At 44.2% G+C, this 22276-nt stretch overlaps 1 protein-coding gene across 5 annotated transcripts in view; it reads right to left on the reverse strand.

Moving 5' to 3' along the window:
* KIF13A (kinesin family member 13A) overlaps positions 1 to 21104 on the reverse strand; it is a 180549-nt gene extending 159445 nt beyond the window's left edge. For all 5 annotated transcript variants that reach the window (XM_066579407.1, XM_066579405.1, XM_066579406.1 and 2 more), the window contains exons 1-2: positions 20795 to 21104; positions 19980 to 20076 (exon numbers count right to left, since the gene is read on the reverse strand). In XM_066579407.1, coding sequence (XP_066435504.1) covers positions 19980 to 20076; positions 20795 to 20849 — 152 coding nt within the window. In that variant the 5' untranslated portion in view covers positions 20850 to 21104. The remainder of the gene's footprint in view (positions 1 to 19979; positions 20077 to 20794) is intronic.
* Positions 21105 to 22276: the final 1172 nt, after the last annotated feature.

Raw genomic sequence — 22276 nt, forward strand, 5'->3', positions numbered from 1 at the left:
AGAAGATAGGATGACCGTCCCTATGGTCATGTACAGGGTATAGAAGAACCTACAATCGGTAAATAACACTAGAATGTGCAATAAAGAACATAGAATGCAAGCGCAACTTTCTCCGGCCTTAAAATCAATGGTGCCGACAGAAGGCAGAGACAGCTGCACGGCGGCGGCGCTGCAGAACAGGTGCTGACAGAGATGCCGCCGCTGCTGATTCTCTGCTTATGGAGAACGTCCCGATCCCAGAACAAGGCTAGACAGCAGAAAGATTTGGCCAATGTCCCAGTAGCAGGACCCATAAGAGAGCAGGAACGTGAGCAACCATACAACATGCCACAGTGCAAGTCCTTTAATCCAGCACTGCACAGTCCAGAATAAAGTCTGATGGGCCGGCACTGGATTACAGTCTATGCCCAATATAAGGTATATTCTGGCATCTCCTGTATATATATGCCATAAATATCTGTCAGCGGACAAGTAGTACACATTTTCCCTGCACATCTCAGTCATGCAAAAAGTGTGCACAGCAAAAGTCCCTATAGAATTCAGTAGGGATGTGCAAAAATGCACAAAAGACACTAGGAGATGTGTGAAACTCTGCATAAGTATACAGGAAAAGTAACAGCTGGAACTCATTACACTAATCAGCCATTTCAATCAGTGCGTTTTTTTTCCGTTCGCAAATACACATGCTCTTGCGTACCGATTAACTACAGTAAATTACGCTGATGTGCACTCAAAAAAGCGCAAAATTTTTCAAGCGTGTAAAGAAATAAATAAAAATCACAAGCGCTTAAAATAGTTGCAATGGTAAAAAAATAAAAAATAAAAAAAAAATAAATAAAAAAAAAAAATCGCATGGAATGCGAATGCAATGGGGTTATTTATTTTTTTAAGACCCCATAAGAAATAATAGCCGATTCCTTGTGAGGAATCCCCCCCAAAATACTTTCATCCTTACGGCTACATTTATGTGCATCCCAATATAAAAGCCAACGTGGGACAAGCGCAAATTCCATCAATGAACAGCCCAACGTTACAAAGTATAAAAACCGCCATCAGCAAACTCCATCGAGGACAGAGACGAATGGCGCCGCCTCACCTGCAGAGCGTCTTCATGTAATGTTATATTATGGGACAAAGAACAATGGCGACCTAGAAAACAGGACACATCTATGACAATCGGGAAACGGCTACGATCAAAAGGGTCAAAACAAGGAAATTAATGACTTCCTACAACATCCTAGGATGGTGTGCACTGATGTAGCGGCTCATGTACATGGCCGCATCACCGCTTTAAGGGCTCTTCACACGGCCGTATTTGTGCGCAGAAAATTTACGTGTGCAGATTATGGAACCCATTGATTTTAATGGGTTTGTTCTCTTTTCTGTATTTTGAGCGCGCATTTTGGTTGTGCAAAAAAAAAAAAACGCAGCCTACTCTACTTTTCTGCGCATATAGAAGTCAATGGGGGAATGTGCAAATGCATGCAGAATAAGCAAGGAGATAGGTAATACGCTGCGTAATTCCACTGGAAGAAGAACATGCAAGGAATTCACGAACATGCCCTGTAGGCGGAAAAAGTACAGTAAAATACGCCGATACGCACACAAAAAAAGCATCATTTGTACTGCAAAAACACAGCGCTAAGGCGTGCACAAATATGCATACGCCCGTCAGAAGGAGCCTGAATGGTATTGGAACGACCTCTCACTCTTACAATATCCTCTTTTCAAAATAGGACCTACCTTGTGGCTACGGAGGAAATAGAGTGCTACTTACTGATACAAACTGTGCAGCTCCCTACAGATTTAACCATTTCCAATCCAAGGTCCCTGCTGCCCACGCACTCCTCACCAGCTCTTATTTATTTTGGGGGTGGGGAAAGTGTGTTGTGGTTTTCGTTGGAATGACTCAACCGAAACACATAAAAATCAACGGTCATGATGACTTAATTAGCAACTTCTGGAAAAGTAAATGAGTTATGAGTGTTTCACATCGGAAAGACAGATAGATAGGAGATAGATAGATAGGAGATAGATAATCCATCTCTATAATACAGTGCCTTGCAGAGGCATCCTACAATAGCATACAATGTGTATCGCATATGGTTTTAACACGATGCAGGACAGAGCTCCAATGTGAGAGCTCTCCTTTGCATAGTGTTAGAAACATGTGTCGGACCTCGCCTGACATGGGAGCTATGCAAGGAAATCTCAACGTCAGACGAAGTCCAACATTGAATTGGAAAGGGTTAGTAAACTTGTGCAATGGTCTTTGGTATTCATTCCTCCAACACACCTCAAAAGTGCCAGAACTTTGGTCTCACAATGGCGGCGGGGGAGAGGGTTACAGCTCAGGATTAATCCATTCATACAAAATAATTGTTTATATTTATTTATAGATAGATAGATAGATAGATAGATAGATAGATAGATAGATAGATAGATAGATAGATAGATAGATAGATAGATAGATAGATAGATAGATAGATAGATAGATAGATAGATAGATAGATAGAGAGAGAGAGAGAGAAAGCAGTCTGTAGTGAACAGGCAGCGTCTCTATAAAATTTAGATCTTAATATTTTGGGCAATATGCAGTCAGCCGCAACCATATATATAGATAGGGGGTATCAGTTAAAGGTTTCCCCAGATATGGCTAAAGCAGGCTGACTGCTATCGCTTCTTTAATAGCACTGCCTATTGCTGATACGCGCGTTTCTGATCGAGAGTAAGAACGGTAGCGCCTGTGGCCTTGATGGTAGGTCAGGGCTATACCATCAAGGCCAGAGGCGCTACCGCTCTTACTCTCGATCAGAAACACGCGTATCAGCAATAGGCAGTGCTATTAAAGAAGCGATAGCAGTCAGCCTGCTTTAACCATATCTGGGGAAACCTTTAACTGATACCCCCTATCTATATATATGGTTGCGGCTGACTGCATATTGCCCAAAATATTAAGATCTAAATTTTATAGAGACGCTGCCTGTTCACTACAGACTGCTTTCTCTCTCTATATATATATATATATATATATATATATATATATAAAAAAAACAATAGAAAATACATAGATCTCAGATTTGTATTATATAGAGTGATTGCCTATATCAAAGGCTGTCCTCTATCACAACCATACAAACCTGAGTGTATGAGACCTGTACTATATAGAGTAGCAGATTGACCATCACAATACTGCTCTCTCTGAAAAAGAGATAGATCTCATACTGATTCCAAATATAGAGACCACCTCCATATCAAAGGTGTCCTCTTATAAGAATCTATAAATTCATACAAAATAAATACTAAAAAAGCATAGCCTTTAGGAATAATGTAATACTAGATATTAAAGTAATCGTTCAACATCCCCACCAAGCAAAACAGAAGTCAGAAAATAAAAGGAAGAGAATCCCTTCACGGAGATGTAAAGTTCACCGCAGATCTGCATGGCGACGGATCAATATGCATTACTGCAGGCTTTAGTTCACATTTCGGTTGTATTAATGGGTAAAAGCTTACATATTGACTGATCTAATATTAGATTTCCGATTTACATCTCACTAGGTAAAAATGTTCCAGTGCTGAAAAAAAAACAAAACAAAAAAAAAAACATCAAAAATGTTTGGGAGATCCAAAGTCTATATGGGAATATTCAGTCAGAAACAGCTGACAATGTTAAAAGGGTTTTTCTGATTACTAAAAATTGCTTCACAGCTGCTCTGTCCTTCCTGGTTGCTGCTGACCAGGTCATGTGACCCCTGCAGACAATCACTGTGTAAAGGTGGTCACTGCTGTGCCACTGATTGGCTGCAGAAGTCACATGTCCTGGTCAGCTGCAACCAGGAAGGGCAGAGCGGCTGTGAAGTAATCTTAGGTAGTGGAAGAAGTCCTTTAAAAAAAGGGTTATGCTATGAAAAATACTGTTTGTAGTTAAATCCAGTCCATAAAAAGGATATGTTCACACGACGGATTGTTTTTGATTGAATTGACCCTTGTAAAACGCCAAAATCTGTATACAAAATGACAACATGGATTCCACTTTAGGTGACATTTCACAATCGCGGAATCCTTAACTCAAATGCGATTGTGTGCTTGAGGCCTCAGGCACCCCACCCTGTGCCCGGCCGGTGACCCCGCTAATATATATATCTTCCTTTAATTCAGTCTTTCCATCAAAAACATGGAAACCAGATGGAACAGATGAAAAACTGAAGCAAAATAAGTGCAATTTTTTTCCCCATTTTTCTGCTTTTAGGACGGAACAGAAAACTAGAAAATGAAACACCGCCAAGGATGCTGAAATTAAAAAAACAAAACAAAACAACAACCAATATTCACCTAGCTGGTGCCGTTGGGGTCCCCGGCACTGCTCTCTAGACAGGCTACCGGGCACTTGTCAAGCCGACAGAGGATCCTTTGCTAGTAACGGGATTGGAAATCCCTGCTTCCAGCAAGAGATTGCTCTGATTGGCTGAGTCGGCTGAATGACAGGCAGCCGAACGGTTCTGCCGAATGGACCCTATTGACCGCCTAACTGCCCGGCTTTTGGACGGAAGAAAAAGCACTGCCAGACGAAGATCGCAACGTAAATGTGAAGTTTCAAACAAACTCTAGAGCAAACTTTCAGCCCCAAATGTAAATAAAATAAATCCTCCGCTCAGGTTGGTGTCTTGGCTTCTATTTTTACAGGAACCAGGATAGACCAGTATATCTGCATTCGGAATAGATTATGATGGATCATGAGATGTCTAATAGTCAAAGATCAACAGAAACCCGAGAAAGTGTGAACAGAGCCTTACAAAAATCTGATCCAGAAAACATACAAAATCACATGGATGAAAAGGAGGGACAAATGGAATAATTCATAGAAGAGATCTACAATATTGTGAGTTTTCATAAGGCACCAGATCTGTAACACAGTAGGAGGAAGGAACAGAGGACTTCAGCATTGTGTCATTCCTTAATACAAGAAGAACACAGGATGGGGCAGAATATAGATTAAGCAGATGTCTTATAGCCCATGCCAGCTGCTCCGGGCTGACATAACAAATGGTGGCGGCTAGAAATAGGACAATAAAAAAAATATCTCACCCAACTAAAATGGAATTTTTGACTTACTCTACAACTTTGACATACTATATGCAAACCAACTTCCAAAAATTGGTAGTAGTGCATATTCTAAAGAGTCACACGAGTTGCATATTTACTTTCATTCATTATGTAACTAGCCCCCAGTATATACGAGCCGGCTGATATTAGCTTGGTTAGTTAAAACTTTTATTTGAAACTTCCCCATTTCGTTTTTTGTCCTCAGTGATTTCAATGGTTTTCGAAAATCCTGAAAGCTTTCAGTTTTTCCTGGAACGAGTCTGCTGTGCTACTGAAGCAAACTGAAAACCTTCAGGTTTTCTTTTGAAGGATATTACACACACATACAAATGACACTACATAACTATTTATTTTCTGCCCTTGGGCATTAATTGTGTTTTCCAGTTTTCCAATGTCTAGAAAGTACAGAAAGTGGCAATTATGCTAAGAAAACTGAAACATTTAATACAGTTTTAATTATGCTTCTCTCTGCTCCAAAAAGGAACGGAGAGACTGAAAGGCTCAATGGAGACAAAACAATAGCGTGAAAGGGGCCTAAGGCCGAATTTACATGGGGCAATGATATGGAAGGAACTTGCTCAAGAAAATAACCCATTATCGTCTAAGTTTTTAAACACGTGGCTGATTTTTCACTCGTCCCTGTTAACGGATTATCACTGTTATAATGGTTAGCGGTTTCTTCTCCCCACCCGCATGAAGGCACAACATCAAAGTCCATTGCTTTGTCTTGCCTAAAATGATCATCAGTTTAAAAAAAAATGCTGTGAGTCAGCCAACGATCTAGAACTAGACGCTCATTATCTGTGTAGATTGCTGCTTATTAACTTAAGAAACTGACATTGTAATTTTTACACCTAAGTCTTCACGCAGCAGCCACGGTATATCTGACAACAGTACGGATTCACTGCAAATCGTAGCGGTTTTCAAGTTGACTGTTAATAGCTTTGGCGCATGAACAGGCGTTTTACCCATTCAAGGGAACCTGTCACACCCCCATGGCATCATAAACTAAAATTATGGTTCTGTTAGGGGAGGTGACAAGGGGTCGGGTGAGGAATTTTTTTTATACTCACCCATGAAGATTGCATGACACACAAACATGAGTCTTTTCAGAGTTCCGTCTCCCCGCTAACCTATATAAGTCTATGGGAGAGTGCGCATGGGACTCTGAAAATTGTCAGATTTTCATGCCCCGCACCAACTTCAGAGGAGGACACCACCGGCTCAAGGGAGCGGGTGAGTATAAAAAAAAAATGCTGTCACCCGGCTTCCTGTTACTTACCCCAATAGCACTATAACGTATGGCCATAAGGGCCTAGGGACTTATACAGGCCATGCAATGCGCTGTGGGAAAAAGCCATGCAAATGAGCGATGAAATTAATCCTCCACAGCTGCACCTTTTGGAATGGTAGTTACCCAATAAGTCAATACTAGAGATGAGCGAGTATACTCGCTAAGGCACATTACTCGAGTGAGTAGTGCCTTAGCCGAGTATCTCCCCGCTCGTCTCTAAAGATTCGGTGACCGGCAGGGGGTGGGGAGTTGCGGGGAAGAGCGGGGAGGAACGGAGGGGAGATCTCTCTCTCCCTCTCTCCCCCCCGCACCCCGCCGCAACTCACCTATCACCCGCGCCGGCGCCCGAATCTTTAGAGACGAGCGGGGAGATACTCGGCTAAGGCACTACTCGCTCGAGTAATGTGCCTTAGCGAGTATACTCGCTCATCTCTAGTCAATACCCAACCTTGATGTCCTCTCACCTAGCCAACCAGAATCCTACAGTAGACCGATGATAAGCAACAACCCCAAAACGGCTGTACATAAATATTCTGGTTGGGCTTACAATTCTAGTTCTATCACAAAGTCTGTTAAAAGGTCGGACATTGACTCATCGGGTAGCTACCTTCCAACAGGTGGCACTGTGGGGGATTACTCCATCACTCATTTTTTTTAGCTCCTTCGACAGTATGGTACCTGTTCTGCCCTAATAATTCGAGATGTTGATGGGGTAATCTGGAAAGATAGCTAACGAGTGAACTACTTTGCTGGGAAACAATACTATAGCACTAACTATAAGCTACTGTACAATTAAGCTGAAGCTCCAAAACGTATTTTCATTATAGATCTACAAGAACTGTTTCTTTAAGAAAGGACAGTTTGAAATCAGAAACATATAAAATTCTTTACAAAAACCAAGAACCCGAAAAAAATACATTTTAAAGTAAATTAAGACGTGCTGCAAAATATATTCTGAAAAAAACCAAGAGCGGACTTTGGACTAAGCGAGGATTGGCAGCCGAATGCTTTGTAACAGCTGTCAAGCAGACACATTGCTGGTGGTCAGATGTTATTAGTGGGAGGCTGGGCTCCGCTGCCCTTTGATCCAATGACATTAAATACATAGAGACAAAGAAAACTATTTGTCATAGTCACTGACGCTGCTAGAACATAATGTGGAACATACATTCTGCGCACCATACGTCTACAGTATTTTCGACGAGTAACAATAATCAGGGGGAGTTTATAAAGCTGTTTACACCAACTTCTGGTGTAAAAAAAATAAATAAAAATAACGCTTGCGCAAACATTTTACAACTTTTTGACAGGTACATCAACTCACGCCTCTTTCCCAAAAAAAGTGGCGTAACCATCCCATTCCAACACATGTATGTGCCCAAAACTATATCAAATCGATATACTCATGGTGGCACTGTACCAGCACCATGGCATCTGCCAAGTGGTGCCACCCAGCCAACAGGAACAGATTCGGCATGATGCCTTTTGCATATTGCTACAATGGTATAGGACACTTTAAAGGAGTAACGTTACATTTAATCACCGGTCACCAACGTTTACAAACATGTAACATTGTTTCTAGTGCAGTGTATGTGTGTGGCACTGTAGTGCTAGTCATGGAGGGGTCTACCCCATCTAATGATCATGTGATAGACTCACCGGCCAGTTTGATCACATCTGGCGGCTGGTTCACTTCCAGCTTTAATTGTTGCCAGTTAATGTGGTTTGAAGATGACTGCTTATAGAAAAGTCAGCATTTTCCTGCATAGAAAACAACCCTAGCTAAAAAGCCGGTGCAATGTATACATGTATTCTACCTAACACACAGAGACAGCGATTACGGCTTGGAGCCCTTTAGTGATGCTGTATTGGGGCAGAGCAGCCACACAGAAGGGTCATTTACACATTTCGGACATTTATGGCATATTCTACAGGACATGCCATAAATGTGTGACAGGTGCGGGTCTACCCTGCGGGACTTACCCTAGAGGGAGGACCCCGACCTCATCCAGCCGTACCACATCCAAGTTCAGAGAGGTGGCACGATTTTACAGAGATAGCCAAGCTCAAAAATCTGCAGCCCTCCGTTGTTGATACTTTATTTACCCCATCCAACTCCGCTGCTGTGAAGCCTGACATATGGGGCTATTCTAGTGGTCGAAGAGCAATGAAAACCTGGTGTAGAAAAACTAATGCAAGTATGAAATGAACACTACATTAGCTGAATGAAGCTATAATTATAAGGAAAGTAACTATATTTTGTATCTTTAAATATGTTGATGGAACAACATAAGGAAAAATTGGTTTAACCACTTCCTGACTACATAGTATAAATATACGTCATGCAGGGTGTATGAAAATTACACAATGCCAGAACTGCGTTTTTTGAGTACTCAGTCTTTCAAAAAAAAGGGTGATCAAAAACATGTAACCGAAACTATACCAAAAAAAAAAAAAAGTCCTCACAGTTCCATTGGTGGAAAAATATAGATGTTATGGATGTGAGAATTTAGTGACAAGTGCCGTTTTTTTATTTTGGTTTTTCTAAAGTAGTGCAACATAACAAAACTATAAAATTGGTATTGTCGTAAATCGCACTGACCCGCAGAATAAACTGAAAATGTCACTTTTACCGCATCGTGAATACCATAAAAATGAAACTCCCCAAAAATAATAGTAATAATAATTTTTTACCATTTCAAGCCACTTAAATTTTAAAAGGTTTTTCAGTAGATACAGGATACATTATATGGTGCCATTAAAAAAAAAATACAACTTGTCCTGCAAAAAGCAAGAACTCCTACAGCTATGTCAACAGAAAAATATAAAGCTTAGGACTCTTGGAAGGCAGGGACGAAACAATAGAAATTAAAAAAAACGAAAATCTCTGGTCTTGAAGGGGTTAAAGACTATGGACAGCTTTTAGGCAATTTTTTTTCTTAAATTAATTGTATTTTGGGCAGAAAATAATTTTTGCATTACGATTGCATTAAAAATTTTGGACTATTTTTTTCTTCTTCTGCAGCTTCTACATGTCACTGTAAATAACAAGCTGCAGAAAGCATCTCCTTTCAGATCTCTCAGTGTGCTGGGCTGAAGGCTTGGTTTTCAGATGTTATCTCTCCTGTCCTTATTAGCTGATTTATGACCACAACAAAGATACATTTTGTTGCGGTCATAAATTAGGAGAGTAGAAAGAGAAAGCAATCCGTCAGTGCAGCAAATTGATGGCTCTGAAGAGAGAGGCTTTCTTCAGCTTACTCTGTGCAGAGATATGTAGAAACTGCAGAAGACAAATGGTGCAAATTTTTAATTAAACACTGTGACAAAATTATTTTTTTTTTTAACATAAAAAGTCCCTAAAAGGTGTCCATAGATACTTCTAAAAATATGAGCAATAATATGATCATTTGCTGATTACAGGGTTATCAGGCAGCGTCTCCTTCACAATCAGACAAGACAGCTGAAAGATGATTTTGTAGTGAAGTCATGATTGTGTACATCTACATAAGACTAGGTAAGTTCTTTCTATATGCCCTACGAAGTGATACTGAGGTTTGCATCAAGACAAAAAAATATGATCGGACATGTTGGATTTCAGCATGTCCAATCCTTTGTTCCCCAGGAAATAAGAGCTACCAGCTGATCCCAACATGTATGTTTATGGGCGATTGAAGAGAGATGGCCAACAGCAATGGTTTGTGCAAGAGTGAAATGCTTCATACAGAGCCTTTTACACTGCCAGATGAATCAGTCAACAATATCTTCCCAATCATCAGGGTATGTAAATATGCAACAGCAAAAGGAGAAAAGCCGGCTTCTTAAAAACACTCTTATTCTTCTTCAATTACAAAAAAATTAATAAAAGTATTAATGATGGGTACCGTGTGATACCATATGACAGATGCGTTTCAAAAGCAATGGCTTTCTTGATCACAGCTAGCAGACAGACCTGGTACTTCCCCTTAAAACGATTACGGAACAATCAATACACATTTAAATCATATGTGCACATTTTCACAAACTTGATAGTGACACGTGTCCACAAACAAAAGAGAGGAGAAAAACAAAAACTTTATAAAACAACAAAATGTGCTTTTGGTTTTTTTTCTCCTTAGGCTGGGTTCACACAGGGCGGATTTGCTGCGGTTTTGCCGCGGATTGCCGTTGCATATCTGCACTGCGGCAAAACTGCCGCCTTTGCAGTGCAATGCAGCACAAATGAGATTTGCCAAAAAGCTGTTCTCACAGTGCGGATTTCTTCCGCACAGCCGCAGTGCAGAAATGCAACTGCGGCGCGGTTTTAAAAGATGCAGCATGTTCATTCTTCTGCCTTTTCCGCAGCGCTTTTTTGTCCAAAGACCTCTATGGACGCAGCCAAATCCGCGGCAAAAAGTTAAAAAGTGCTGTGGAAAAAAACGCTTGCAGATTTTTCCGCACGAAAATCCGCAGAAAAATCCGCAAGCCCAAATTAACCTTTGAAGCGGTTTTGCCGCAGAAGCGGTTCTTCTGCGGAAAAACCGCAAAGGAAAAACCGCGGCAAATTCGCCCTGTGTGAACCCAGCCTAGGCCTCATGTCCACGGGGAAAATCAGATCCGCTGCAGATTCTACATGTAGAATCTGCAGCGGGTCCCTCCTGCCCCGCGGACATGAGCGCCGAAAATAAGAATTTAAAAGTATTTACCATCCGGCGCGGGCGGAGAAGATCAGCTGTTCCTCACGGCCGGATCTTCATTTTCGGCCGGCGGATGAATTCCTGACGCCGGCGGCACGTCGCCGGCACGTCGCCGACGTGCCGCGCGCATGCGCCGGGCACATCCGCCGAGCCGAAGCAAGGAAGATGCGGCCGTGAGGAACAGCTGACCTTCCCCGCCCGCGCCGGATGGTAAATACTTTAAATTCCTATTTTAGGTCTCCCGCGGATCCGGACGGCTTCCATAGGCTTCAATAGAAGCCCGCGGGAGCCGTCCCCGCGGGAGACCCGCACGAAAATGGAGCATGGTCCGGATTTTTCCATGCTCCATTTTTTTTTAAATCCCTTTTATTGACGATCCGCGGGTATTTATCTACCCGCGGGTGGTCAATGCATCCCTATGGGATGCGGATCCGCATGCGGGAGATCCGCTGCGGATCTTAAATCATATTTTGCCCGTGGACATGAGTCTTTTCCCTCTCATCAATTTTTCAATTTAAACCCACTTTCACAAATTATTTGCTGTATATTTTTTAAAGTTAAGGAAAGGAGAAGGAAGAGGAGGGAGAGAGGGAAGAGACGAAGGAAGGGGGGGGGGGGGGCTTTTTTTTCTTCTCTTCTCTCTTTTTGTTCTGGCCGTCGCTATCAGGTTTGTGGAAATGTCCACATATGATTTAAGTGTAATTACTGGTCGGTCATTGTTTCAAGGTGAAGTACCAGGTCAATCTGCTAGCTGTGATCAAGAAAGCAGTTGCTTTCAAAACGCGTCTGTGCGTAGACATGGTGTCACACGGTACCCATCACTTATAATTTTATTAATTTTTTGTAATAAAAGAAGTGTTTTGAAGGAGCTGTTTTTTCTCCTTTGTCGTTGCTATTCAAGCCGTTTGACTGGCGGTTAGCCTGAGGACCTGAAAACCTTCAAGCCAAACGGGCTAAATACCATTACTAACCAGATGAACATAACGCTGTGTTATGTGCTTTGGAATATATAAAAATATGCCCATGATCAGCTGATGAAAGAACAAACGCACTTTAGTCAACTGATCCGCTCATTTATGTGAATATAATATTGCTTGCTGGTCGTCTGTACATCCCCAATTGTAAGCTGAGCAGCCGATCAATGATAGTTGTATGCAGGACAAACAATAGGAGTAACAATCGTTTGTCCCTACACTGCAGATAATCTGATTGTGTAGACAAAATGGGTATTATTGTATCTTGACGCCAACAGAAGCTAGGGGTTTGACAGGGGGAACGCCCCTCTCACACCCCTAGACATACAGGAACAGGACATGAGCAGGCAATCACGTTCAGGGGGCGTCACCATAATACCGACAAATGATTGGGCACTGATGCTCCTTGGGGGTCAGGACTTGTTGGTACTGCTGCCTGTGTAACACCACCTGTACTCCACAACAATATTTTGACATTACGGATACTAATTTAGGTAACAAATGTTGCAAACTCACAATTCGGTAGCAACACATTCATGATTTCTCTAAACTGTATACAGTAACCAGATGGTATGTATGACCTCCTAGTGAAAACCGAGGATACCCGCTACATTGTATCCATACCAATAGTGTTCTGCAGTAATCTATACTCCTAATGCACATTATAGTATTTTACTACTTAAAGGGGTTGTCCGAGTTGTAGCTTATTGGTAAAACCCCTTCTGCATACAGTAACATAACACAAAGACATATACTCGCAGGAGGACAGAGGAATCAATAGCTGCCATATCTGGAGAACCTGCAGAATACAACCAGAGAGCAGAGGAATCAAGAGCTGCAGTATCTGGACGGAGCATTGTGGAAGTCAACCTTTTATATGCGAGTGCACCGCTTTGTGATTTTGAACACAATTAAATAGGATTTCCAAGATGGGAATAACCTTTAAAGTATACAAAGCAGGTGATAGAATCATAGGTAAACCATATTAACAGATTAAGCATCTCTACTATATGCATATGCTTAAAAAAATAGCTGTTCGGTAGTAAACTATTAATGGCCAAGCCTTAGGAAAGGCCGTCACTATTGTATTGGTGATGGCATGACACCCAGATATTCCCTGACCCAGTGTGCCCATGCACTGAGCCAATTTCGGTAAAAGAGCAGACAGCTCCATTCCCACTGCCATGGCCAGGCTTGGTATTACACTCAATTAATTGAATGGGAACTTTGCCTGTAATACCAAGCCTGGCCACTGCAGTGGGAACAGAGCTATCTGCTTTCTGCAGAAATCAGTGCAGGAGAGTATAGCCCTGGTGAACAGCTGATCAGTGTGGCTCCCAGGTGGCAGACTCCTACTGACCTACTAATGATGACCTATCCAAAAGGATAAGCCAGCAATTTGGGACTGGACAACCCCTTTAACCCAATTTCCATAAACACTGCGCATTATCTATAGCATATATTATACTACAATATATTAAATATCATTTACACATAAAGCAAGGAAGATTTGGCTGCATTGATTGCCCCTTTTAAAGGGCCCCTTTCATTGTTTTTTCCAGCATTGTGCCGCTTCAGGGAAACCACTATGCAGAGAACTGCAACACAGCCCCACAATGGAACTGTCCCCTTCATTCTCAGGATCAGTGGGGTCACAGAGTTCGGACCTCTGCTGTTTATAAAGCGACAGCATATCCTAGTGATGGGAATGTCCCTTCAAATAAAGGCATCAAAGGGGAAAAAATAATCGTATTCTTCAACACGGCTCTAGGTTTCCCTTTGTCAATCAATTCATCCAGATGCAATGAAAACCACATAAGGCTGCCTTCATCCGGGACTGAATACTCTGCAGCACGCCGTGGAATATTCTCCTGTCCAAATCTGCAGGTCTAAATGCAGAATTGGTGACTAAATTCTGCCATTTTTCAATTCTGCATTAAAAACCGCCTGTTTGACGTGAGAATTTGGGGGCAAACTTTTCAGCATGGCAGAATAGTCCATCCAACCAAAAACGTCTGTCCCGTTTATACAACCTTTCCTCAAAAAGTCGTCTATCTGGCATTTAGCTCAATGCTGAGGGTTTGTTTGCTAAAAGCCTAAACCCAAGATCACCAAGCTGTGGAAGGCCACAAATAATCACCCGCAGCAAAGTCTCATGGGAAATATAGTATAATGCAGTGCTTAGCCAAAATTAATGGAAGAACATCTAATAAATGGTTACACTGCGCTGTACTGGGCAACAGCCACCTCTTCTAGTAGCTCTTTGCTCCGGCTAATAAAGGGGAATCCAAAGTGGGAGACAACCCCCTATGATGTCTATAGGCACAAATAGGGTACATGAAAAGTGTTTTTTCCAATCGGGCAACCCTTTTAATACAGTTTGAGGTAACCGCAGACAGTCTCGAAAAACATGTGATTTCAGTAGCTAAACCATAAAAGCAATTAGCCATCACCATCAGTAGAATGGATTGTGTCTTATTAGCTCGGCGTGTCCTAAACCAAGCTACATAAGATTCAGACCCTCGGAGGTGTCAGCCATGGTTTGTTTCGCTTAACAAGTCTCCTTCCAACACGTGTTAGCATTGTTGGTTGTCACATTAATGGACTATCGGTTTGTGACATTTCCCCAAAAACCAGGTCACCAGGTTAACTGTGCGTTACAGGATCACAAAGCAGAAGAGTGAGGGACATATCATTTCTAAACCAAGAATCAGATGACTCAAAATATTAACAAAAAGGGGCAAAACAAGCGCAGGAGCACACGGAGAATCTGCAAGCGAGCGGAAGCCAAATCCATGTCCGCAGCACGCTACTGAGTATACAGATCATGCTGCTGCACACAAGCTATCCAGCACAACTCTTGCTCAGGTGTCCAAATACTTTTGGTAGGATAGTATTACCTGTGAACGAGGTTTAGATAAAATCTAAATGATCATGATCTAACAGTGAAAAACATTAGTGTTAGCATTAAAAACTAAAATATATATATGTATACACACAAACTATGTTGAACAGTTAAAGGGGTGTTCCCATTTCAGAAATCATATTTCAAGGTGTTTGAAATCACTTAACAATGCACTCACCCATTAAATGTTTATCTCCACAATGCTCCGTTCTCCAGATATTGATTCCTCTGCCCTCTGGTTGTTTACTGCTTGTTGGCAGGGAAACAGAACCCCTCTTCTATGGAAAGAAAGAGGCGGATGGCGCCTGCAAACCTACTTCATATAAATCTGGTGGCCGGGATCTCAGAAACACATGTACATTAACTATCGGCCCGGCCACCAGTCACCATTGTGTTCTATTTCTTTCCATAGAAGAGGGGTTCTGTTTCCCTGGCAACAAGCAGTAAACAACCAGAGGGCAGAGGAATCAATATCTGGAGAACGGAGCATTTTCAAAGTAACCTTTCAAGTATACAAAGCAGGTAATAGAATCAAAGGTAAATGATACTAAGCAGAGATAGATAGATAGATAGATAGATAGATAGATAGATAGATAGATAGATAGATAGATAGATAGATAGATAGATAGATAGATAGATAGATAGATAGATAGATAGATAGGATATGTATGAGATATCTATCTATCAGAGATATGGAGATCTAGAGATATATTACACACACACAAAAAAAAGTAGATAGGCAACGCTAAATATAAAGTCACAACACAAATGACTGCCCTGGGAACACAAAAACTGCTTAGGATCCCTAGAGAGCGACCTCGGAATATTTCCGTGGATGGAATCTGTTACTTTAGTGAATGATACTGGAGGATATTGACTGCTGTGGCACACCACTCTGTAATGGGGCGCTCATTAATACGAGCAGGGTTTGCGCCATATATTATAAATGTCACCTGCCTAATTGGGCATTTTTTCATCGCTACCACATATTAAACAGGCAGAAGCTCAGCATCACATCTGATATGCATTTGACCTGCAGTACGGAAAAGTCTGCGTTTAGACAGAAATAAATCCGTGACCTGTGTCCGGATGCAGCGCTACAAACGCCCACACTTCACTTGTTAAGAAACGGCTTCGAAAATGTTAGAAATAAGATTTCTACAGTATGCCTGGCTTAAAGCAAGCAGTTCTAACAAGTTTTCCTAGGACTGTCCATGTTGATTTCACCACCTATTCCAACATGAAGGTGGCAAGTGTAACAGTTTACGAAGACAATGATGTGAAACCACCCTTATTATTTGTCGGAAGCTCGGGTCGGAGGTCCCATCGCAGATCCGCCTCAAACTACTGGAAGAAGAAACGCTGCATGCAGCACTTTTTCTTCAATCCAAAAGCAGTGCAGCTAGGCGGAAAGCGGGCGGACCCAATTATAATCAATGGGGTCGGCCCGGCGCTGTTCAGCTCCATTGCAGGGATTCCCCTTTCCTCTTCCCCAAACAGAGCAGGAAAGCGGAATCCCAGCGCAGATGTAAAAGCACCCTAACTTGTCCATCTCCAGAAGCACGGAGTGGGATTCTTGGCACTGTCACTACCTCATATCATAACTAGTGGAGCTGTGGGCTGTATAGACATATTACCCAGGTTTAGCAATAGCCGAACACAAGGGGGGACATAATCATCATAACCAAAGGGATCATCAGTGTGAGATCCTGACCTACAGAGTATAATGACGTCCTAAATACAGTCATCCATATACAATGCATCCATTCCCGCTCTCCAAAGCCTCAGCTAGTGATGTCTTTTTACAGTCTGGTGCACTGGTATTTTGGCCGCCCTCCAATAGGCTTATTTTAAGGGAACTTACAGTTATCTGCTGGACTTCTCAGGTGCCGGTGACTTACTTCAAGCCAATGACGTAGACATCTAACTATTGAACTCTCAAGTGTACGCCGCATTGGCCGAAGGACTCTCCAGCTCACATGACTATTCTGCGAAGAGGCGTGCGGGCACGTCTGGTGTTCATTTAGCTAGGGTAGGTCTCGGAGAGGAAATGCTCTTGGAACAAATAAGAAGCAGTAATTCACACAACGGAGAGCGTTCTCGATTCTGCAGCCTGAGCCCGACCGGGTGTTCTGGTACATAAATCACTTCATTACAATTAGGAGCATTGGCATGCCTTATAATGAAGAGAGATCGACCGGAGTCTCCGAGTGGCACTGACTGTAAAAGTGAAAAGATAAAGGGACTAGAGTCTAAAAAAAACAAGTGGCTGTCCATTATACTTAGATATATTATTTATTTCAATTTATTTAACTTTGTTTATTTTTTTAAGCATAGCTACAAATGTGTTAAAATAGAAAAAGTAGGGCTACTGACCCATCTTCTCCCCTGGCGATCAAGCGCTGCAGCTCCACGAGTCCTCTGGGCCTTTGTTTTGGAACAAATACCACCTGACTGCTGCAGCCAATCAGAAGCTGCAGCGGTCAGGTGCCTTTCAGCAGCTGAGTGGTGATGCCAGAAGAACAGAACATGAGCGGCCTTTCTAAACAAGGGCCGCGGGTCTGTAATACTGGATGGCTAGGAAGAGGATGTGGAAGTAACCCTACTTTTATTATATTAACACATCTGCAGCTATGCTTAAAAAAAAAATCCGGGAACTGGACAACCCCTTTAAGGAAATTATTTGCTTCACCATTATGCCAGCTTCGCACAGGTGCTTTTGCGTGCGCAGAGGATGGTACCCATTGATTTCAATGGATTCATTCCCATTTCCGTATTTTGCGTGCACATTTCGGTCACCAAAAAAATAGAACATGTTCCATTTCTCTGCGTATTCGTACACTAAAGGTCCCCCTAGAAGTCAGTGGGGGTGCCAATACGCAAGAAGATGCGTGACACACTGTAATTCCGCTGAAAAAAGAACACATCTGTAACTCATTAAACTAATTAGCCATTTCAATCTGCGCGTCTTTGTGTCCCATTCGCAAAAAAAATGCCCTAAAGTAAAATACGACAATACGTATGCTTAAAAAAAGCCTTGTTCAGTGCGCAAATTTGTTGCTCTGAGGCGTGCGCAGTTGCGCATTCACTTGTATGAACTCGGCGGACTTAGGGAATTTTTCTGCCCTGTATTTTTATGTTTTCCAGAGTTGAAGTACATTCCACCTTCTGCATTGCCAAGCGTAAGACCTGCCACAATCCCACAGCGCAATAGGCACGCTGCGCATTTCGAAATCCACTGCATGCCCTTAAGGCCGCTCTCACACATGGCGCCTGTAAAATGCCATGTTTCAAACGTTGTGTTTTACCGTGATTTTAATCGGCGTTTTCGAACGCAGGTATGAAATGCTGTGCCGATCGCGGAAAAAAGCGCATGTGTGAGAACAGCCCTAGGCTGCTATGCAAGAATAGAGTTTCGCAAACTTCACTAAACACGTGCTGAACTTTGTGTGATAGAGAATCTGCACTGAAAATTAGCAACAAATGTGTCACATCCGAACAAGACCTTACGGCAAAAGCTGCGCTTCCTGAATGCACTAATTGAACTCATAAAGACAACGGACGTTCTTCTAACTAAATCAATATGGTGGTGGTTGACGTAAAAGCAATACATTGTCAGAGGTATGTAACCTGGACCTGTGTGACCGCGCGCCTCTGCCATAGGCTCGCTAGCAGCAGGAGTCACGCCAGACCCGGTAGCCCGATTGTTAGGGACATTAAAGTGAGAATAGCAGCTGAGGGCACGATGTACCCCTTGGTTGCTGTAAAGGTTCTGAACACAACGGTAGGGGAATTGAGGTATATTCCGACATTTTTGAGATCCCACTTGGGGTACCAGAAAATTAAATTCCGTATTCCTTGAAGTGCAACACATTAACAGTTCACACACAGACTTTGGGCCAGTCGGACTAATGACACAACAGATCATTGTTAGGAGGGCTCGCTCCCCGGCAGCTCACACAAGGAGTGTTATGTAATGAGGAGTAACTATTACTGGAAGCGCATGCATTACCTGGAATGACAGGGTTTAATTTGATGATCACTAATCACAATAGCGGCTGGACTGTAATTAATTTTAGCAGGCCGGATGATAAAACGGATCATATTCCCCTTTACACAAAGCAGTTATCACTGCGATCCAACATGCAGTCAGGCCTTGGCCATCAGTTTATTAAAAACCAAGGTGTAAACCTCATCACTACTCGAAGATATTAGGGCGGCTTCTCACGGACGTATCTGCGCATGCAATACACATTGAATAGAACGCATTGATTTTAATTGGTTTGTTCTCATTTCCATTTTTTGCTCATGAATAAAAAATAAAATAAAATTTAAAAAAAAAACAAAAAACAAAAAAACAGGACCTGCTCTATTTTTCTGCGCATTTGCACACCTATAGAAGATGCAGAAATGCATGCACAATACGTAAGGGATACGTGACACACTGCGCAATTCTGTGAAAAAATGAACTCATTAGGCTAGATAGCCATTTAAATTGGGACGCGTTAGTGTCCTGTTCACACAAAAAAAAAACATGCCATGTGTGCGCAAAACATAAATAGGTCTCTGACAATCTGAAGTCTGTTGTGCCCAATACATGCCCAGACAAGGGCGGTCATTACAGGCGAACACGGAAGCTGCTCGTTACTGGAGGGCAGAGTTCTGATAGCGGTTGATTATTTTGTATCCATAGACATTGGATTGTAGCTGCGGCGTAACCATATGTACATCGGTTCATGCCGGTATGGTCACCGGTCATGTTGATTCAGATCGTTGCCAAGACTCATGAATACATAAATGGGGTATTAAAAAATGTGCCCCATCTGCCAGAGCCGCCATCACTAGTATTTATGAACCCGGACAGCTGGCATGCAAAACATCAACATTTCACCTATCCAAATACATGGTAATGCGGCAGTAACCAAGAAATAGTCACAAAACCGGTTTCTTCTCCCACCACCGGCGGCGGCAAGCAAGGGCTTTCGAAGCCCCCCGCATGAGACCCCCGGACAGAGCGCCGTTACCTGCTGTCTCCTCCTTGCTTGTTGGCGGCCGGCAGGGGTTGCAGCACCGTCTGGTTCCCCTCCATCTCCACAATGCATTTTGTATTCAGATCCAACTCTAAAATCAAAGAAAAGTTGGGCACAGAGTTACCGATCTAAGAAGACCCCCAGACCACACAGCACTTCATCCCCCCGTTCGTAATTCCTCAAGACGGCTCACGAGTGATGCAAATCCCTTTACTGTAAGCTAGGATGGACAGTAAACGACCCGAATGATTCATGCGGCTTGTGCCTGCCCTCCTGGCACCTCGTATCTACAGGATCTGGGCACGGATGGGTCTAATGGGATTCACGTCATGTGCGTGCCAAAGTTGGGAGAAAGTCAGCTGCAGACGGGCGACATCACATGGGTGACCCTACAAAGGTGGCATCATGACAGTGATTGGCATTGTACAGCTAAAAACTACAAGATCCCCCTATGCCAATTCTGATGCCAGTGATGATTCAAAAACACTTGGGTATCAACAATGCTGACGATGCGCGTCCAGTTATAGTTGGCGCTGCGTCCATTAGGAGTAGTAGTCCATCGTGCAGTCTATAATTAATGCCCCTATTAACTGCAAAGTGTGTTGTTAAAGGGTTAAACGTTCCCCCCCAATAAAAACTTCTCAGAAGTTTTTTCTCTTTCTTCCCCCTGACACAAAGTTGCAGAGAAGTGACAGTGAGCCGTGCGCTCCGCGGCCAGGTGTCAGCAGGTCGGCGGCCGCCCCCCGGCACTGCACGGGTTACTTCTCCGGCAGTTTGCTGCCCCCTCCCCGGAGATCCCGTCTGATTACCTCTCCGGTTCATGGGCCGGACCCGGACGGCCACCTTCACCTTGCTATCCGACATCTTCTCATCCGATCAGCCCCTCGGGAGGAGGACGACGCATATGGAGCCCCTCCAGCAGCAGCACCGCCCGCGGCCGCAGGGTCAAGCCCGAGGGTCTATGGGAGTCCCCGGAGCGGCTGCAGATGGCGGCTGCTCGTCGCACGAAGAAGAAGGACAACTCCCGCGCTGAGAAAGCCCATCCCGGGGGCGAGCGGTCCTTATGTGAGGAGAAACCCCAGCCCTGCGCCTGTCGCCATTACCAGCAGTGTGCAGCCGGCGCTGAGCCCAGAGCCGCCGGCCCCTCCCTCCTGCCTCCTCCTCTCCTTGGATCAGTCCTTCCCAAGATGTAGCCGTGCCACCTACAGGACGGCCGGGAGCGGCTCAGCCGGCCAAGCCACAAGGGGGCTCCTCGGTGGGCGCAGGGCTTCCCAGAGTTCCTCATAGCTTCCCCAGGGCTCCTCATGGCTTCTAGGGGCTCCTCAGTGGGCGCAGGGATTCCCAGAGCTTCTCATAGCTTCCCGGGGCTCCTCAGTGGGCGCAGGGCTCCTCATGGCCTCTAGGGGCTCTTCAGAGACCACAAGGGGCTCCTCAGTGGGCGCAGGGCTTCCCAGAGCTCCTCATGGCTTCTAGGGGCTCCTCAGTGGGCGCAGGGATTCCCAGAGCTCCTCATGGCTTCTAGGGGCTCCTCAGTGGGCGCAGGGATTCCCAGAGCTCCTCATGGCTTCTAGGGGCTCCTCAGTGGGCGCAGGGATTCCCAGAGCTTCTCATAGCTTCCCGGGGCTCCTCAGTGGGCGCAGGGCTCCTCATGGCCTCTAGGGGCTCTTCAGAGACCACAAGGGGCTCCTCAGTGGGCGCAGGGCTTCCCAGAGCTCCTCATGGCTTCTAGGGGCTCCTCAGTGGGCGCAGGGATTCCCAGAGCTCCTCATGGCTTCTAGGGGCTCCTCAGTGGGCGCAGGGATTCCCAGAGCTTCTCATAGCTTCCCGGGGCTCCTCAGTGGGCGCAGGGCTCCTCATGGCCTCTAGGGGCTCTTCAGAGGCCACAAGGGGCTCCTCAGTGGCTGCAGGGCTTCCTAGGGCTCTTCGGTGGCCGCAGGGTTTCCCAGAGCTCCTCAGTGGGCGCAGGGCTCCTCATGGCTTCCGGGGGCTCCTCAGTGGCCGCAGGGCTTCCCGGAGCTCCTCGGTGGCCGCAGGGTTTCCCAGGGTTCCTCAGTGGCTGCAGGGCTTCCTAGGGCTCTTCGGTGGTCGGCATAGCCTCCTGGAGCTCTTCTGTGGCCGCAAGGCTTCACGTGGCTCCTCATGGCTGCCCAGGGCCCCCCAGTAGCCGATAGGCTGCCTAGGGCCCCTCAGTGGGCGCATGGCTTCTGCTCTGGGGAGTGTGGGGTATTTGACCTCAGGTGGCTGCAGGTTGTGTGGAGTCATCACTACTGGCACCCTAGCTGACCACTGCT

The sequence above is a fragment of the Eleutherodactylus coqui genome, chromosome 9 (genome assembly GCF_035609145.1).
Source record: "Eleutherodactylus coqui strain aEleCoq1 chromosome 9, aEleCoq1.hap1, whole genome shotgun sequence".
Lineage (NCBI taxonomy): Eukaryota > Metazoa > Chordata > Amphibia > Anura > Eleutherodactylidae > Eleutherodactylus > Eleutherodactylus coqui.